This window comes from Podarcis melisellensis (genome assembly GCF_964234715.1).
Source record: "Podarcis melisellensis genome assembly, chromosome: 9".
Lineage (NCBI taxonomy): Eukaryota > Metazoa > Chordata > Lepidosauria > Squamata > Lacertidae > Podarcis > Podarcis melisellensis.
In genome coordinates, this window is record NC_138541.1 from 20,027,919 (window position 1) to 20,046,150 (window position 18,232).

At 41.7% G+C, this 18,232-nt stretch overlaps 1 protein-coding gene across 1 annotated transcript in view; it reads left to right on the top strand.

Moving 5' to 3' along the window:
- RAP1GDS1 (Rap1 GTPase-GDP dissociation stimulator 1) overlaps window positions 1-18,232 on the top strand; it is a 95,737-nt gene that overhangs the window by 64,657 nt on the left and 12,848 nt on the right. Inside the window, exons 5-10 of the mRNA XM_081925521.1 lie at window positions 1,557-1,703; window positions 12,550-12,678; window positions 14,920-15,045; window positions 15,906-16,049; window positions 16,730-16,861; window positions 17,437-17,571. Of these exons, the coding sequence (XP_081781647.1) occupies window positions 1,557-1,703; window positions 12,550-12,678; window positions 14,920-15,045; window positions 15,906-16,049; window positions 16,730-16,861; window positions 17,437-17,571 (813 nt within the window). The remainder of the gene's footprint in view (window positions 1-1,556; window positions 1,704-12,549; window positions 12,679-14,919; window positions 15,046-15,905; window positions 16,050-16,729; window positions 16,862-17,436; window positions 17,572-18,232) is intronic.

Below are 18,232 nucleotides of genomic sequence, written 5' to 3' on the forward strand. Positions count from 1 at the left end.
GGAGCTGAGAGAGTGGAGTTAGAAATCTTTGACTGTTCCTGAGAGTATATGGAATTGTTAATAAATAGCAACCATTTTGGTGTATGTCTTAAGTAGTCAGACCTGTGAGAAGATGAGATGGGGAGGCTGGAAAACTAAATGGCTATTAGCTGAAACATTCAGTTATGAATAGACTCTGTTCCCAACAAATGAATGTAAAACTGATACTCCATTATATTCTATGCAGCGGTTGGAAGGGCAATGAGACCTTTGCAGTGCACCAGCAGAATTGGCTCTGCTGCTACATTTGTGTCATGTTGACCTTGCTGCTGTCTCGCCCCTCAAGCCCTGCTTCCCGTATTTCCAATATCAAGTGCATACCTTTCTCATCACTGTATGGTATTTCTCATCACTTAAGTTTAACCACAAACCTTAAGAACAATGTGCATATTTAAATATTCTCAAGACGAATTTTATTGGGAACTGTAGTGACGCAAAATGAAGCTGCGAAAGCAATTTGTTGTGTTTACAAGCGAGCAGTACATATTGTTGTTTGCTTTCTAAAAAAAAACCTATTGCACTTTTTTTTTTAACAACCACCACCACCTTGCGAGCTGCTACAGAAACATGTTTTGCGTGGGAGTTCACTTGGCTGCTAAAGTTGACAGGGTAACAGTCAAGGGAAGAATAAGCACATTCTGAACTTGTTTTGACTGGGGATCACTGAGCATGTTTTGTGGAATATTCTGGGACATTGGGATCAGAAAGGGAGGGCAGAGAGCCTGTAATTAGCATCATGTGGCATTCTCAATTTACAGTGTGCTTTTTTCCCTTCAAAGAGAGATACACACTACTAGTCTGAACATGGAGCTTGCAGTCAAACTCTCTCTAACAATTTCCTCTCCCCAAATTTAGTTTTATCAGGTTGGATCCAGAGATGAATGAGTGGAATTCCATTCATGGAACAGAATACTTTTGTCTCCTGTGGACAGAAGGGAAAGGCTGCTTTTTGTGGATTTCCATTACCCCCTAATTGACTAACTTTTTAAAAAGATGGCCCTGTCTACCTGATTTATGGTCCTCAACCATACCAACTTTTGATATGAAGCAGCATCTATCTGTGTTTGGCTCTGAGGAAACACCAATGCAATCCTGTGTCTACTCAGAAGCAAGTTTCATTGAGTTCAGTGGCATTTACTTCCAAGTGAAAATGTATTGCATTGCTGCTCTTTATCTTCTGCCTTCCTAGTGAAGGAATAATTTCCCTGTCCTTCAGCACACTTGCGTGGAGAGAAAACGCAAGAGTTGGTGGCATGAGGAAAGGTTGAGTGGACCTGGAGAGGATGGGCCTTGGGATTTTCCCCAGGTTTATGTCTTGCAAGAAATTGCCCTTAAAATAAGGTGCCTATAGCAGCCTATCCCTTAAGCACTTGTGTAAATACTTTGCCCAGTTCATGCTGTGATTACAGAAGCGCTAATTATCCGAGACCCATCTACTTTTTTTATGACTATTGTTATGTTTGGAACTCTTAAGTGCCTTTTTAATTTTATTTTTAACTTGACTCTTTTTTTTACAGATGAGGGCAGAAGCGCAGTTGACCATGCAGGTGGGGCAGAGATTGTAATAGACCATTTAAGGTCACTGTGCAGTAAAACAGATCCAGCCAGTGAGAAGCTCATGACTGTCTTTTGTGGCATGCTGATGAACTATAGCAATGAGAATGGTAAACAAAAATCCTAAGAAACCCTTTTCTCTAAATACATTATACACCTAGGATTTTCTTTTCTAATATATATCTATATAATGTTAAAGCCAGTACGCAAGAAAAGTTGCTGTTTTAATTACAGGTAAAAACACTGTTTCCCATTGTATTAGCAAAATGATTGTAAATATCAGAGTAGTAAATATATGTTTATCCCTGTTCATATCCTCGTGTGCAGTAAATGTACAAGCACACAGGGCTTCTGGAAGCAAATGAGAGCTACTCCCCTCATTTCAATGGAGGGAGCAATTTTGCACGTGAAAAGGAAAACTCATGCACCTTTGTTTCCTGTGTTGAAATGTATGGGGCAACACCTCATACGCAGGGGAGCTCTTTATTTGCCAGAGGGGTGTTGTGAATACATTTTCCTGTTCCCCATGGGAAGGAACTGTTGCACAGCCCTATAGAGAACTCAGTGGCCCAGCTTGGGCTTCACATGCCTGCCTTCATAAACCATGGTTTAACAGTGCTCCCCAAACTTGGGTCTCCAGCTGTTTTGGACTACAACTCCCATCATCCCTAACTAGCAAAACCAGTTGCCATAGATGATGGGAATTGTAGTCCAAAAACAGCTGGAGACCCAAGTTTGGGAAACATTGGTTTATAATGTCAGGAATTAACATCTGGGTTGAGCCATTGGGAGCCAGTGGCCCAGTTAGGGCAGTCATTCAAGGCTTCATAAACGTGGGTTTATGGAACTGGGAAAGACTGTCTGAACTGGGCCATTGAGTTTATGATGCTAAGAATTAGCCTTGGGGCCAAACTCCTCCCCTTTTCCTCCTCCATCTTGCTCCCCTCCAATTACACACTGGCTTCACTATCAAGAACCTGGCTTGTATTGCATCATGCTTTGTTTGTTTGTTTGTTTGTTTGTTTGTTTGTTTGTTTGCTAACTGACTTTAAGCCAGAATTTCCAAGTTTTGGCATAATGGGAGTTTAAGGCTTAATGCAAGCCAGGAACTTCATGCTACAACTAGGGTGCATGAAGTTTCAGAAGACATTCTGAAGTGGGCCAGTAACAATCAAGCCAGACCCTGTCTGGCAGCAGAATGTCGGCAATGGTTTTTGTCTTAAAGCATTGTGTGAACCTTCATAAATAGTCCTTTCATCACTTTTCTTAATAACAAAAATGCTTCTTTTGCTGTTCAGTGCATTTTTTGTATGGCACCCAGCTCTGCTGCTGTTGTGTCCCATTCTATGAAGTCTTCTCATTAACTTTTTTCTGTCTGCAAAATGGTTTTAGCTTAATAGATTTCTCCCGTCTTTGAAGTGGTTCCGCCGACTCCCTTGAATTAATCTGAGGAAGAGGGAGAGCTATTATTTCTAACAGACAGGGCGATTGGGCAGCCCAAGAGGATTGCCCCCCCCTGCCCAATTTCTGAGGTTCATTATTAAACTGGCAGTTCTTCCTAATCACCTGTGAGCACTTTTCTAAATAAACTAATTATAATATAAGCTCCCAGGTAAACAGTTTTTGAGCAGTCCAAACAATGTATAAATATTAAATGAGCTACTTATTCCATCCAGGAGAAAAAAATCTGCATTACTGATGCCCTCTTTTTTTTTTAACATAAAAAAACTCTATAGGGCCTTGACATATTTCAAGGAGTATAATTAAGGGGAGTGTGTGTTTGTGTTGGAGGGACTGTTTTGACAATGTGTCTGTGGGAAGACACATTCGAATATTTGCGTCCCGAATTAGAAAGCTTCATGTGGTCCATTTTCATTGGTTCATCTCTCTGGTGGGAAGAAAAGTAATGTTTCCCCCCCTTTTACGGCTGGAGTGCAAATCCAGGATACTTCCTCCCACCTCAGGGATGAAATTTTGAAAATAGACGATATGAAGCTTTATCTTTGGGGGCGTTACCTCACAGTCGATATCGGTTTTATGAGAGGATCCTGAATTTTTCTGTATTAACTTTTGTGTACTTCAAAAAAAACGTAACCACCAAGTAGCAAAACAGAAATGTTGGGGAATGGAAGAAGTCTGAAATCACAAGGACCATAATCTTTCACAAGCTAACGGTGGAGACCTTCTGTGCTCTTTCCTGTTGGTATAATCAATAAAACCAGATGGTTGGAGGCAGTGTGCTTCTGAATGGCAGTTGCTGGAAGGGAGAAGGTTTCCCATTGACTTGGTCCAGCATGCTCTTCTTATGTTTCCATTTTCTTTTCCATTGGGCAGCATTTGAGGTTTAAATTTTTTTGCCCCTGCAACCCACAATGATTCCGTCATGCAAATAATTCCATCTCATTTCTCTGTGGCTCTAGGCTGCAGTCACATAGGCACTCATCTGTGTGGTTCGCTATTAGAGGAACTGATTGCAATTTATATAATTTCCATGCCTTTTGGGTCACTCTGACCCCAGCTGGTCTAATTCCAGCTGTCTAACTTCTTCCTACTTGGAACTCTAAGTGGCCTCCAGTATTTAAAGGTACACTGGCATCCCATGATAGATTAAAATGTTGTAGATTAAAATGTTTTTTTTTTAAAAAAAAGTTTTAAAGGATTTTTGATACAATTACCTGCTAAAACTTGAGAGGTCAGGAGGGTGGCAACACGAGAATGGGCCTTCTTTGTAGTGGCTCCCTGTCTGTGGAATGCTCTCCCCAGGGATGTTCGCCTGTCGCCTTCATTATACTGTACACCTATAGGCGCCAGGCAAAAACATTCCTTTTTAAACAGGCCTTTGGTTTACCTAATCAATATCCTATACCCTTTTAAAATGTGGCTGGTTTTTTTTTGGGGGGGGGGTGTTACTGGATTATTGTTTTTATTTTAATTTTATATAGTGTGATCTTTTCCATTAACCACCCTGAGACCTCCGGGTATAGGGCGGTATATAAATTCAATCAATCAACCAATCAATGAGACAAACCTCTGTTTGCTCTTCACACTCACAAGAGAAAATAATTATTCTACAGTGCTGCCTGCTGTAACACATAGGTGCATAATTTAAAGCCAAAGAAAGAAAAGGTTCCCCTCTTTCAGGGGAGTCCCAGCTGGGGAAAAAAGCCCTGAGTATTAGGATGTAATCCAAAGCCAACACATAGTTAAACTATGAAGCTCATTCCCACAGGAGGCCACCAACTTGGTTTGCTTAAAATAAAAAATTAAAAATGGGCAAAGCCATGGAAGTTAAGGCTATCAATGGTTTCTGGTTTGGCCTCTGCTGTCAGAGGCATTAATGGTTCTGAATGCCATTTTCTGGAAGCCACAGAAGGGGAGGGTGCTGTTGAGGTTTTCCCACAGGCATTTGGGTGGCCACTGTGAGAAAAGGATTCTGGACTCGATGAGCCATTGGCCCTATCCAGGAAGCTCTTCTTTTGCTCTTAAACCCCTAGCTGACAGTGGGGAACATAGTGGAGCAGTCTAGGCATAGCCACAGTTCTGCTACTCACACTGGTCACAGCGAAAGGTGACTGGGTTGTGTGTGGAAGAGGAAAAAAGGCCCTCTGCTATGGCGGCTCCCAAGCTGGTGCTATGAAGAGATGTTTACTGGGCCCATTGCTGTCATGTGACAGCAGCTGGGCTAAATTAGGAACCAATGGATACTGTGTTAGTCCAACCCCTGACCCGAAATGCCCTGTTCTGTGCATTTCCACCGACTACTGCCAGAAGGGGCCAGTGGTAGCTGCCGCCCATCATTTGAGGAGTTGGTTCTCAAAGCAGGCAAGGCACCACCGTCTCATTCAAACTGCATCCAGGGCTGTGGATTGCATCAATGACAGTTCCTATGATCTGATGATAGCTCTGTGAATAATACATTAAGCCCGTACTGATTTTTATCCTCCTCCTAAAACGCTGCTGCTTTTTCCTTTCATTTCCATACCTTTTCCAAGTTAACAAGCTGCCCTTTCCTCCTTTTACAGCTGTGGTGCCCAAAGTAAATAGACTAACATTGCAAGTCCTAACTATGTCTCCTCAGAAGTAAGTCCTATGAAATTCAGTGGGTCCTCCTCCCAGGTAAATGGGGTTAGGAATGTACTCTAAAGAGCTGAGGAGCTAGATCATCATCTGGTCAAGTCACAGGGTGCACCCAGATTCTCCATCCCCGCCTCACCCACAACGGCTTGATAATCACACCAGAGTTCTGTTTTCATAAGCTTTTCTTCCTTGCTTACTAAAAGCTGTCATTGCCATGGTTTATCCTTTGCTCCCAAAATCTCTTCTTCATCCGCCACCCGGCTGTGTTATTGTTTATTCAGTTTTGCCATTTGCCTTGCTGCTTCACATGGTACTTTAACCCTGTAAGCAAGGAGGATGAATAATTTTAATTGTGGCCACCAGCCTGCTAACAAAGTAAGAGGCTTTTAAATTTCACTTTCTAAGTCCTCCCATGAGCTGCACTTGATCTGTGCAGCAGCCAGAGTTTGGCCACCCCCTGATTTATTGCCTCTGAAGCATTGCAGTGGTGGTGGGTGGGGACTGCAGCAGTGTTGACTGCAGCAGTCAGATGAACAGCTTTTCAAATGGGTATATGCAACTTCTCTCCTTTTTCCTCCCATCTTGCAAGGTATGTGTAGATACAAATGTATTTTTCTGTAAAGGGGATCTTGTAAGATACAAATTCCACTTTACGGAATGATAGCATTGCCAGCAAAGGATGGTTCAAACACGATGAGTTCTCTGCCACCCAAATCCTTAAGCGTTCCCAGACTGGGTGTGTATGCCTGTCACGTTGGCGCGATGTTTGTTCCATCCCAAGAATATATTTACTGGTGAAGGAAATCTTGTGGTTGTTGGTCCATATGCCATTTCTTTTGCTGAGTCATAACTATGGGTGTAAGTGAGAATTTGTAAGATCAAATCATAGCCTGGAATTTCCACTCCTTCTGATAACAAACTCAGGTGGTGAGTGTTGACAGAATGTTAGGCAAAATGGCGCCACTGGTGAGCAACAGGGATTTATTATCATGCTTGGGGGAACTCCAAGGTTTACAGAAGTACAAAGTGGCTAACCTGGGACCTTTTGGACATGGTTGGACTCTACCTCCTAGGAGCCCCAGCCAACATGGCCAAAAGTCAGGGGTGATGGTTTTAGTCCAACAACATCTGGAGGGTAAAATTTTAGCAACCTGTCCTTTAGAAAATGAAACCTAACAGGGCAACAACAACAAGGCCCAATGAGGACTGAGCATGCTCAGCAGTCCCAAAATGTTGAGTGTCTGTTGGGGAGGGCAAATTAAATTGAGTGACTGGAAGGAGGTGTGTGGCTGGCTTTCTGAAACACTGAAGGAGACTGGTCCACACTTCAACATTTTGTTTAGTGTATTTATCCCGTCCTTCAGCCAGGTAGCTCAGAGCTTAACAACAAAACTAGAAGACAGGTTTGGATCTGGGGATTTCAGAAGCTCACTCTGTGCCTTGTGCAAGCTACAGTCTTTCAACCTTGTCTATGCGTGGCCAATTTGGTGCCCTCCATATGTTGTTGGACTAAACTCCCACCATACCTGGCCATTAGCCATGTTAGCTGAGCCACTCCCTGGCTACCCCTGACCCAACCCAACACTCAGACCACTGCACCACATGGCATTTATTAATTTATTGATTTGAGATATAAAAATAGAAACACAAGAGGTATGTAGAACTGTTATCTTATTTCCTGTGTGTTTGTATCTAAAAATCATTTTTCTTTACATTATACTTTCTCATTTCATTTTGTGTTAAAATTCAATCTGCCAGATTTGACTTTTCCTCCATTACCTTTGAAGGAAAATTCTTAATAGTGTAATGTAAAACCACTGAGCTTGTCTTAATCTTGCAAGCGCCCTGGAAGTATGTGACTGGAATATATTGCTTTCGTTGATTAATGTTCTGCTGCTTTGCATTTCTTTTTCTCCACTTGAAAATCTTATGTAGGCAAAAATGGAAAGCGGATCAATATTCAAGCCACGCATTTCTCCTTTGCTAATGCTTGTGTCTACAGCGGCTTGTGTGTTTATTTGCATATTGCTTGAAAGTTGCATTTCCAAAGGTATAGCGGTAGGTTACAGTTACGTAATGGTAAATATATACATTTCATAGGCATGAGCTAAAAAATTCTTGGAAACCAGCTCTCTTTGGGTATTCTAAAGAGGGCTTAAATAAGCGTAGAATGAAATATTGCACAAGATAGTTGACTCTGCACACCATCCAGTCTTGGGCTGTCAGTAAACTTCCTCTTAAAAATATAAGCTTCAAACTCACCACTTAAATTGATGAACTCTTGACTAAAGCAGTACACAAGGTTGCCTTACTTAGCATCTGGATTTATATCTGCGTCAAATACATTGTGTCTCCCTGCAGTGTTAATGAGCCGCAGGCTTTGTTGGGTTGGTTTACAAACCATAGTGGATGAGATTGCTTGTTTTGTCATATAACTGTTAATGTGTCTTAAAACATTGTTGCACTTGTCTGGTTGCCCAAACTTCAGGCTAAACGTTCTGCAACAACAGCCTTTCAGTAGATTGAAACCAAAGTTGGGTTGAGAAAATCAAATTTCTGGGGTGATGTTTGACTGTGAATGGGGGTGGTGGTGGGATTTTGGTTTCCAAAGCATTTTCAAATGTATACATTCCATGATCGCTTCTTAACATCTTTTGAAGCAGCATGAACTTTCTATCCATCTATTTGCCATACGTTGTGCTTTTCTGTCCTTTTTTCTTCTGAGTCTTCAGCTCCTTCCTTCTCTTACTGGGAGCCTCTGGGCAGATTTCAGGCTTGCAAGATCCACTTCTATCTTTCGCTTAGCAATTTACCAGCCAGCGCCAGGTGCAAAAGACACATCATTAGAGTTAAAGAACAGAGTGCCTCTGAGCAGATTCTGAGCAGGAATTTGATTTCAGTATCAGATTGAATAAATAGCTTTGCTTTTGCTACTGTTAAACAACTGGGGGTCAGGCACTCTTGCCAGTGTATGGCAGATCATCCCAATATCTATCAGTAAATCAGAATGCACCGAATGCCCAGTGTCCAGATGTTGTTTGATTCTAGCTCCCATCATCCCTGGTCATTAGCCATCTTGGCTGGAGTTAATGGGATAGGGAATCCAGTAACATCTGAAGGATAGCATATTGGCTACCCCTATTCCAAGAGCATATGAGGAAGAAAATGGAATTTAAAAGTGGAAAACGCAATTCTTGTGTCGAGCCAGCTGACTCTTCTGTTTTTCCAAGTTTCCTAAATAATCCACATGCTCTTTCTGACATGATCTGTGGTGCTGTGTTTGCTAGCTGCATTGTGGCTTCTTCCTGTGCACTCACTAGAAGAAGACACAGCCGATGGACCTCCATGGAATCTCAAATGTCTGGCATTACCAAGCAACAGCCAAACTAATGTCTGGAGGAGCCTCAAGATTCTGAACAACTTAGAATGGCATTAAAGGAGAATGAATTATTATTTACCCATCCATGTATGCATGGGGCACTTTCATGCACTTGCTGAAAAATAAATGTAAGCAGCTTTGTAACAGTGGGGGCTTTCCAGCATCTTGTAGTCTTTGGAAGGCTTACATATAAATAGTATCTGAAGAAGTGTGCATGCACACGAAAGCTCATACCAAGAACTAACTTAGTTGGTCTTTAAGGTGCTACTGGAAGGAATTTTTTTGTTTTGACATAAATAGTGGTAAATTGTACAGTTTGTTTTCTGCAGCTTCAGAAGCTGAACTCATATACTCCAGCGATTTTTGATTATAATTTTCCATTGTCTGTAAAAACTGAAATTACAAACTGATTTATTAAGTAAAAGGTGCATGTCCTTAAACCAATATGAATATGAAATCTTGGAGATTTAGCCATCTAATATTTGCAAAGAGAGGGTGGAATACATAAAAAGTACAGTGCCTGAAAAACAGAATAAGGAATATTTTCCCCAAAATAAAATAAAAAAGATGCCTTAGGTAACCAAAGACATTCATTTAAACATATGACATTCTACCAATCAGCAGTTAAACTTTATTTTTAGCCTCTACTCTTTGCAGTGCTATCCTTCTGCTGTCAGAATAAAAATTCAACTAATTTTAGAGGAACAGGATTGTAACCTTTAGTTGGTACACCATGTTACAGGACCAGCTTCAACACTCATCCTCAAGCAACATTCTTTGATTGTAATGGTTTCTTAATGAGCTTTGTAAGAAAGAGCTCTTGGCTTAAAAATATACTAAATTTCAATAAATTAGCTCAGAAGAGAATACTGACTTCTACATTAATGCTGACAATTTGCATTTTCTTCCCATTTTTCCAAGCTTGCTGGCCTCTGTTCAGACTCTTACTTGCGCACAAAATCTTCTTCCTGTGGTGGTGGTGGAACGAGAGGCCCCTCCTGCCTCCACCCCACTCAGATGGGTGAATCATGCAATATTATCCTTTTTGGAGAGGAAAGAGTGGTGTCATTTTGGCAATTGGATGAAGGACCCAGATCATACCTTATGGTGGCTACCCAGCGGCCCTTTAGATCAGCGGTTCTCAACCTGTGGATCCCCAGATGTTATTGGACTACAACTCCCATCATCCCTGAGCTCAGGCCTTGCTAGCTAGGGGTGATGGGAGTTGTAGTTCAACAACATCTGGCGACCTACAAGTTGAGAAAGGCTGATCTAGATGATGTTGAACTTCCAACTCCCACCAGCCCCAGCCAGCATGGCCAATATTGGGGGACAATGAGAATTTTAATCCAGCACCATCTTGAAGGACAAAGCCTACCACCCCTGCTTTGATTATTGAGGAGAGATCACGCCTTTGCAGACCTTTGAATCACCACTCAGTGGTAGTAGCATTTCTGCACTGTACCTAGAAGGCCCCAGATTCAATCCCTGGCATCTCCAGTTGAAAGGAACAGATAGCAGGTAATGGGAAAGACACCTGTCCAAGGCTATGTAGATCTGCTCTGTAGAAAATAAAGAGGGTGAATAGCCTGGGTATTCCTGTGTGTTTCTGCTAGCTTTGCATTAGGTGAGTGTCTGAAGGGAGACACACTCTGTCTTTGGCTGATGTGAATGGAATCTAGGCAAGGTTTTAGCAATGGGACATCTGCATACATCCAGCCATCCATTCAAAAGCTTGAGTTACCTTTTTGTCAGTGGTTGTCAACACAAGCCTGCAACAGCAGAAAGGTTTGGAGATCCAGTGATAACACACAGGCTTGCTCCTTTACGCTCCAGCATCATGGGCTGTCCATTGTTGTGTTATGTGGCTTTCTGCTGCAGGAAGTTACCGAATCCGTGCCTTTAATAATTAAAAATCAAATTATAATCATTTGAATGTCTGGAACAAGATATATTCCGATCTGGTTCAGAAGGTGGGAGGGGGGCAGTTTGCAGATATTCTGTGTGCACATAGGTTTAAGACTATCACACATACGACTGCTTTTGCTTTTAAAATCCAGGAGTCAGTCAGTGAGGCGATAGGCTCCCGTTATTTTGCTCAGGGGCATCCTTGGAGGAATCTGAGTGCAGTATGACTACAACTGATTTTTGCATCGTTTCCTTCTGTTGCAAAGCAGACATATTTCACTTGTTAAATTGTGGAAGCTTTTGTTTTTGTTTTGTAAACTAATGGTGTCTCCTAATGGATAATCTTCAAACATATTTTTTTTTGCAAATATCTACACGCAATAATATTTTTTTCTCTATGAAGATTATACCATAGTGGCAATGGACTCTTCTGAAATGTTTCGTCCTTGTTCTTTGTTAAGCCACTTTGTTTTATCAAGCTTTTTGTAACCTATATTGTGACTTGTTTGCATAACACTTTTAGCGTGTTAAGTGTCCATAAGTACTTACTCAGTCTTTTCCTGCTAACCTTACTATTTAAAAGCAAAAAAATGCGTTGGTGAGGGGGAAGCGAGACTGCCTATGACATTACATCAATATACTTATTATTACTCTTCATGAAACTGAAAACCTAGTGTACATAATTTGTAATTGCGGGCTTCCAAGGGGGCTTTTTGTGATGAACGAAGTAACCTTGCCTTATTATGATTATTATAATCTGGTCTTCAGATTTATTTGGTTGTGTTGACAGAAGCATTCTGTTACCTGAAATACTGAGATGTATTTAGTCACTAGCTTTAAGAGGCAATTTGGGAAGTATAAATGAGAAATGCATTTTTCATTTACTTGGGCTGCAGCTATCGTTGGAGAAGCCTGTGTCCTTTGCACACTGTTATGAACGTATAAACCCCTTTGGAAAGCAGTAGAATGTACATGCAATATTTGCAGTAAAAGGCCACAATCCATAATTCTGTGAGGTTTCAGAGGGCAAGTAGAAATGCATGCATGGATTTTTCTTTCACTCTGGAGAGACTCTCTGCTGGCACAGACATTGAAGGCAATCATGGCACAGCATATATATTCCCTTCTCTTTGTTGTTAATAAATCTCTGGCCTGCTGAGGATATATGCACACTAGCACATCCTTCCCCAACTATGTGCCCTCTAAAAGTTGTTAGACTCCAACTCACATCAGCCCCAGCCAGTACAGCCAATGACCAGGAATGATGGAAGTTGTAGTCCAACAAACATCTAGAGGGCATCTGATTGGGAAAGCTGGTTTAACAACATCTAAGATTATTTTGGAGAAACTATAATAGTTTATTATTAAATGGGTTTGTGGCCAGAGAGAGGCAGTCTCTCTCATGTAGTAGGTTTGAATACTAAGCAGACATCAGAAGAACAAGGAGGAGCAATGTTTTGATTGTAGGTTACAGTTGCCTCCTTGTTTAAATTATTGGCATTGGAGAATAATTAAGGATACTGTGATACTGCGAAGGCAGTGCTAACTCAAACACGTTTGTCTTTCTTTCTTTTTTTTTTGTCTGTCTTTAGATACCCTACAATCTCAGCTCATCAACATGGGAGTTATCCCTACGTTAGTGAAATTGTTGGGCATTCATTGCCAAAATTCGGCTTTGACTGAAATGTGCCTTGTTGCGTTTGGCAATTTAGCAGAACTTGGTAAGTCCTGGGATGCAACCTACAAACCTGTTCTTTTTATTTATAAATGTTACATTGTTCTAATTTACTATTTATGGCAAGTTTATAGAAGGAGGACCAGTGCTGATATTTTCATCTGTATCCACTATTCAAGTATCCCAAGTTCCCCTTTCCAGCTCTTCTCTGCCTGCCTGACGTCTACACATGAGTTCATCTTTCCACTTGGGCTACAGCTTCCATCCCCACTGACCATGCTGGCTGGTGTTGATAGGAGGTGGAATCCAACTACATCTAGAGGGTGCCATATTGGTTACTCCTGACATAAATAAAGTTTATTTCTAAGGTTCAGATACGACTTCCTATCAGATTTTTCCTCACTGCCTACTATAAGAAGTGTTGCTTTCTATCTCTCAAGAAAGTATAACAGTTCATAAAAAAGTCTATGCACAGTTATAAACTTAGATAACTTTACTTGATATCAGGGAAGAGTTTAGAAGGACCTCTCATGCAAACAGCGTTGGTGTTTGCCTTCCTCTTACTGTGGTCCAGCTAGGCCTGGGGGGAAAAAACACCTGGAAATTTTTGGAATAAAAACTTTAAAAGCAAACAAGCCAATTTTGTACTATAGCATTCAATCTAGGCAAACTTTCCTTTTTCAGAAGTCTGTGATAAATATGGCAAATTTGAAAGCAGAAACTGACAGTGATAGCTTAGAATGATTAAATTTCATTTAGTATTCATAGTATTCATTGATGTGTGTCTCCTCCGCCAGCTCTTTCCCTCACCTCTTTTTATGGAAATGGGTTCTTAATGTCTGCTTGACACTGGAGGAGCCATAACAATTTTCAGATCACATGATAATTTTATGTTTTTACTACAACGTTGATGATTTCTCCTTTTTGTATTGTTTTATTGCTTAAGGTAATATGCTGCAGAGGGAGCAAGCAGCAAGACCACCTTACTCATCCACAGTGGTTGGGCTTGGCAAGGGCGTTCTGTGACAGCAAAATGATATAATTAAAACAAATATATTGCCACTCTGCGTAAATGACCCATAAAATTTGGTTCTGCTAGTTCTTATGTTCAGTATTAGCCCTGTATGTTAAGACCTGCTTCCTCTCTCATTTCCTTTAAATCCCTCCTCACAACCCACCTTTTCTGTGAAGCCTTTGGCACAGCCCTCAAGTTCCCATGGCCTACTGTAACTCAACCACCTAACAGCCACATGCTCCCTGTGATGACGCAAATGTGCTGTCTGTCTGAGAGGGAATCACAACCAATTTGCTGCTCCCTGGGTGTTTAGGTCAGTTGACAATGGCAGCTAAGCTAAGGTGTGTCTTCTTCTTTTTGGCAATGTGTGCCAGGGTCATTCTTAATCTCTTGCCTTTAACCATGGTCTGTAGCCAATGTTTGTCCTGTGGTTATAGGTTTCATTGAAGAAGGAGAAATCGTAGCCATCCTGGATTCAGACTACATGCTAAGCCAAACCCACACCAATCTAAAAACCCTGGGGAGCAGCAAGCAGCTGTGATCTCCTTCTCAGGAGCCAGTGCTGTCATGTTAAGCCATGGTTTGGCTTTGCATGACGTGTGAACATGACCATTGCTTCTCCTTACTCTTGTGAGTTGTACTGAAAGCAAGCCCACTGGTTCCCACATAATACAACCATAAAAAAGTAAGTAGCTAACATTGGCAACTGTGTAGATTGATGGATGGCTTAAGATGTCAGAAACAGGTCAATAAACTTAATATTGCACCTGCATTTTAAAAGCCATCAGACTCAGGGTACCCAGAAAGAAGGTTGAATCAAAGCATCTGGATTTGTCTGTTTTGAGACACCAGAACAAATTCTGCCAGCATGTAGCCATGTAAATGTTAAGGTGCTGGGTCTGACCTTTAGTCTCTTCAATCAGAAACCCAGTGCACTCACTGTGTAATTTTTCTTGTTCAGCTGATGGCAGCTGAAGGCTTAATTTATATGTTGGTAATTTTGCTGTTGCTATGGGTACGTTCACGTTCCACTGGTGCAAATTTTTAACAGCTTTGAACATAATTAATAATTCAGGTCATCACATTTATCTTAAAAGGCCTGGATGTTTTTCTTTTCATTTAGTGACAGGCTTAAGTATGGGAGTATATTGTTCCTGTCTGCGAAGAGCGTTTAGCTCTGTTAATCACTGCGCCGAGTAACCTCCTAATAAACTGAAGAGAAAACAGTGCTGCCATTCTGTGCATTTAGCTTTCCCCTTTTTGATTTCACAGAATCAAGCAAAGAGCAATTCGCCTACACAAACATTGCCGAAGAGCTTGTGAAACTGTTCAAAAAGCAAATAGAACATGACAAGAAGGAGATGATATTTGAAGTTTTGGCTCCTTTGGCAGAAAATGGTGAGACTCTGGTGACAGTTTTGTTTCTGAGGGAGAGAAATTCCTTTTGATATTTGGCTGAGTCACAGCTCTTGCTGAGGAAGCTGTGTCTAGCTGAAATGGTCTGTGTGGAAACCCTTGACTGCCCCCCCCCTTTATTTCAGTGTTTTGTACTATGCACAGTTCTTCAGTCTTGGGTCCCCAGATGCTGCTGGACTACAATTACCATCAGCCCTGACTAATAGCTGAGGATGACAGAAGTTGTAATCCAGTAACATCCAAGGTTAAAGAACTGTGATTGGATTGGATGGAACAAGGAAAAAAAATTAAAGGAGGGTTACGAAAGCAGAGCAGAAGCACATGAATTTGCTTTGTGAGGAAAACAACAACAACAGTAAAACTCACAAAATGCAGCAAACCAAGTAAATCTTTAATAAACATCATCCCACTCTCACGGTGGCCAACCAGATACCTGTGGGAAACCCGCAATCAGGATTTGAACACAAGACCACTCTCCCCTTCATTGGCTTCCTGCAACTGGAATTCAGAAACATCTTTGCAGACAGGGCATAGTCATCTGGCTAGTAGTCTCCAGCATTGTGTGACATACACAGTTGTAGTTACCTTCTCTCCTTATTTGGAGTCACAATACAGTCGAACCTCCGTTTACATAACCCTCTGGTTATGTAAACTTCAGGATGCACGCACAGCAAACCCAGAAGTATTTTACTGGGTTTAGCCCCGCGCGCATGCGCAGAAGCAGTCTGTGCATGCACAGAAGCGGTCCTCAGGTTGTGGAAACCTCGGGATCCCATCCACAACTGGAGGTACCACTGTGTTTTAAAAGCATTTTAAATTTAGGTTCTTCTATCTTCACCCAGATATCATTAAGCTACAGCTGGTTGAAGCAGGCCTGGTTGAATGTCTACTTGAGATAGTCCAAAAGACCGTGGACAGTGACAAAGAGGACGACATTGCTGAGCTCAAAACTGCCTCTGATCTTATGGTTCTACTACTGCTAGGAGGCGAGTATTGCATGTGGAACCTGGGAATTCTCGTGCTGTCATTAGCATATCGGGTTCTAGCCATCGCATTGCAGTCTGTGGGTTAGCTTGTGTTCTCCTAGAGTGGCTGAGTTTTAGTAGTTTCAGCTAAAACTGCTTTTCTTCTTTTTCACAACCAGCAACTTTTCCTAGACAGTTGGCAGGCATGGTCCCCAGACATGCTGATTTTCTTTGTATAGGTTGAACTTTTACATGTGCTGTAAGCCCAATGGGTACAAGGAAGTTTTATTGAATGTGGCAGTGGCAGGGCACTGTATCCTAGATGCTATCTCTAGTTAAATGTGGCATCTCTAGCTAAATGTAACAAGGCTGAGGTCCTATCTGATTCCGTAGAGAGCTAAGGGAGATTTTAACTGAATGTTCAGTCTCTCCCAGTTCTCCTCCCCCTGTGCCCCCCCATCTGTTTTAGGGTTTTTGCCACCTTGTGGAGCAGGTGTGGGGAGGAGAAAGGGGGAAGTCCTGTTGCAGAAGTGGGAATCATTTTGTTTGTGCTGTTTTTTAATTGAATACCACCCTAGTGTCAACAGTATAGTCGCTACTGTACCAGATGGATTTAATGGCTTGACTTGGCCCGAAGCAGCTGTATAGATCCATATTTTTCATACTTTGTCCAAATGTACTTTGTTTCTTTCCTCCCCCAGATGAATCAATGCAAAAACTATTTGAAGGAGGAAAAGGAAGTGTTTTCCAAAGGGTGCTTTTGTGGATCCTATCTAATAGCCATCAGCTGCAGCTTGCAGGAGCACTGGCGATTGCAAATTTTGCTAGAAACGGTAAAAATCATTGAGGTTCACACTCCAGCTTGTTGTCAGCACTAAAGTTTAAATAGCACTTGGGGCAGGGAATATATACCGGTATTTGTTGGCATAGTGCATTTTATGGTGGGGTTTATAAGCAGCTGAACAGAGATCCGACTCTCGGAAAAAATTTGTTTGTTTGTTTTCAGACCTTAAAAATATAGCCACCTTGTAGGACATTAGTACTTGCCAAACATTAGGTGGGACGAGGTGATGGTGTCCCCACAATGCACTGAAAGGCAAAGGAATAGGTAAACAGCCATGCATGTCCCTCGTGAATTTTGTTTTCAAAGTGATTTGAAGAACATATGGAGTAGGGGAGACTGTGCATTTAAATACATATGGCCTAGGCAAAAAAAAGGAAGAAAGAAAATTTGGAAAGCAGGTAAACAGTGTCTCAGATTCTTGTTTCGTCTTCCCAGTTCTATTTTAAATGATGAACTAGTGTCGCAGAAGAGCAAATTTTATTGCTGAAAGTTTGAGTGGAGGAAAAACACTGGTTTTAACAGAGAAGTGTTTTATGCATGCTCTGATGGTCTGGTCTTGCGCAGATGGAAACTGTATCCATATGGTGGATAATGGCATCGTTCAGAAGCTGATGGACCTCCTGGACAGGCACGTAGAGGATGGCAATGTTACCGTGCAGCATGCAGCACTGAGCGCGCTCCGAAACCTCGCTATTCCTGGTAAGCAATTTAGCGTGTTTCCAAATGCAGGAGCAGCTCCGAGGAAGGGGGGGGTGTCGGTGTATGGGGTGGCGAAATTCTGCTCCTCCAAATTGTGTGTCCTGCTGCGTATCATTAGGAAACAGTTTAGCACAATCCTCTACAGGTTTACTCAGAAGTAAGTCCTGCTGTGTTCGTTGGGCTTACTCCCTACTAAGTGCACTTAGCATTGCAGCCTTAACCTCGTTTTCCTAATGATTAATACATGAGAGATGAACTGGGTGGCACTAACTATGCTCCTTTATCTCTAATGCGGGGAAAGAAATACTGGGCGACCTTACTTGGTAGTGTAAGGATTGCAGTGCTGCAATCATATCACGAGCACTTATGGGCAAATGTCAGATAAATACCATGTTATGTATATTATGTTTGTATTATAAAATATAATAGTACAGTACTGTATAAAAAAGAGGAGGTGGAGATGCAAGTGGCTGGATTTGCTATAAAGATCAGGAGCAAATCTGGCTGCCAATCCATAAGGCAGCGGCCACTTTGACTTTGTTTATGAGATTTGCATATAATTGAATTGACCCGTGTTGGATTGATGGCAGACCAGATATAATGAAGTGTGGGGAAAACAGCCAGAGTCCCATCAATTACTTTTCTCTTCTACATGCATCTC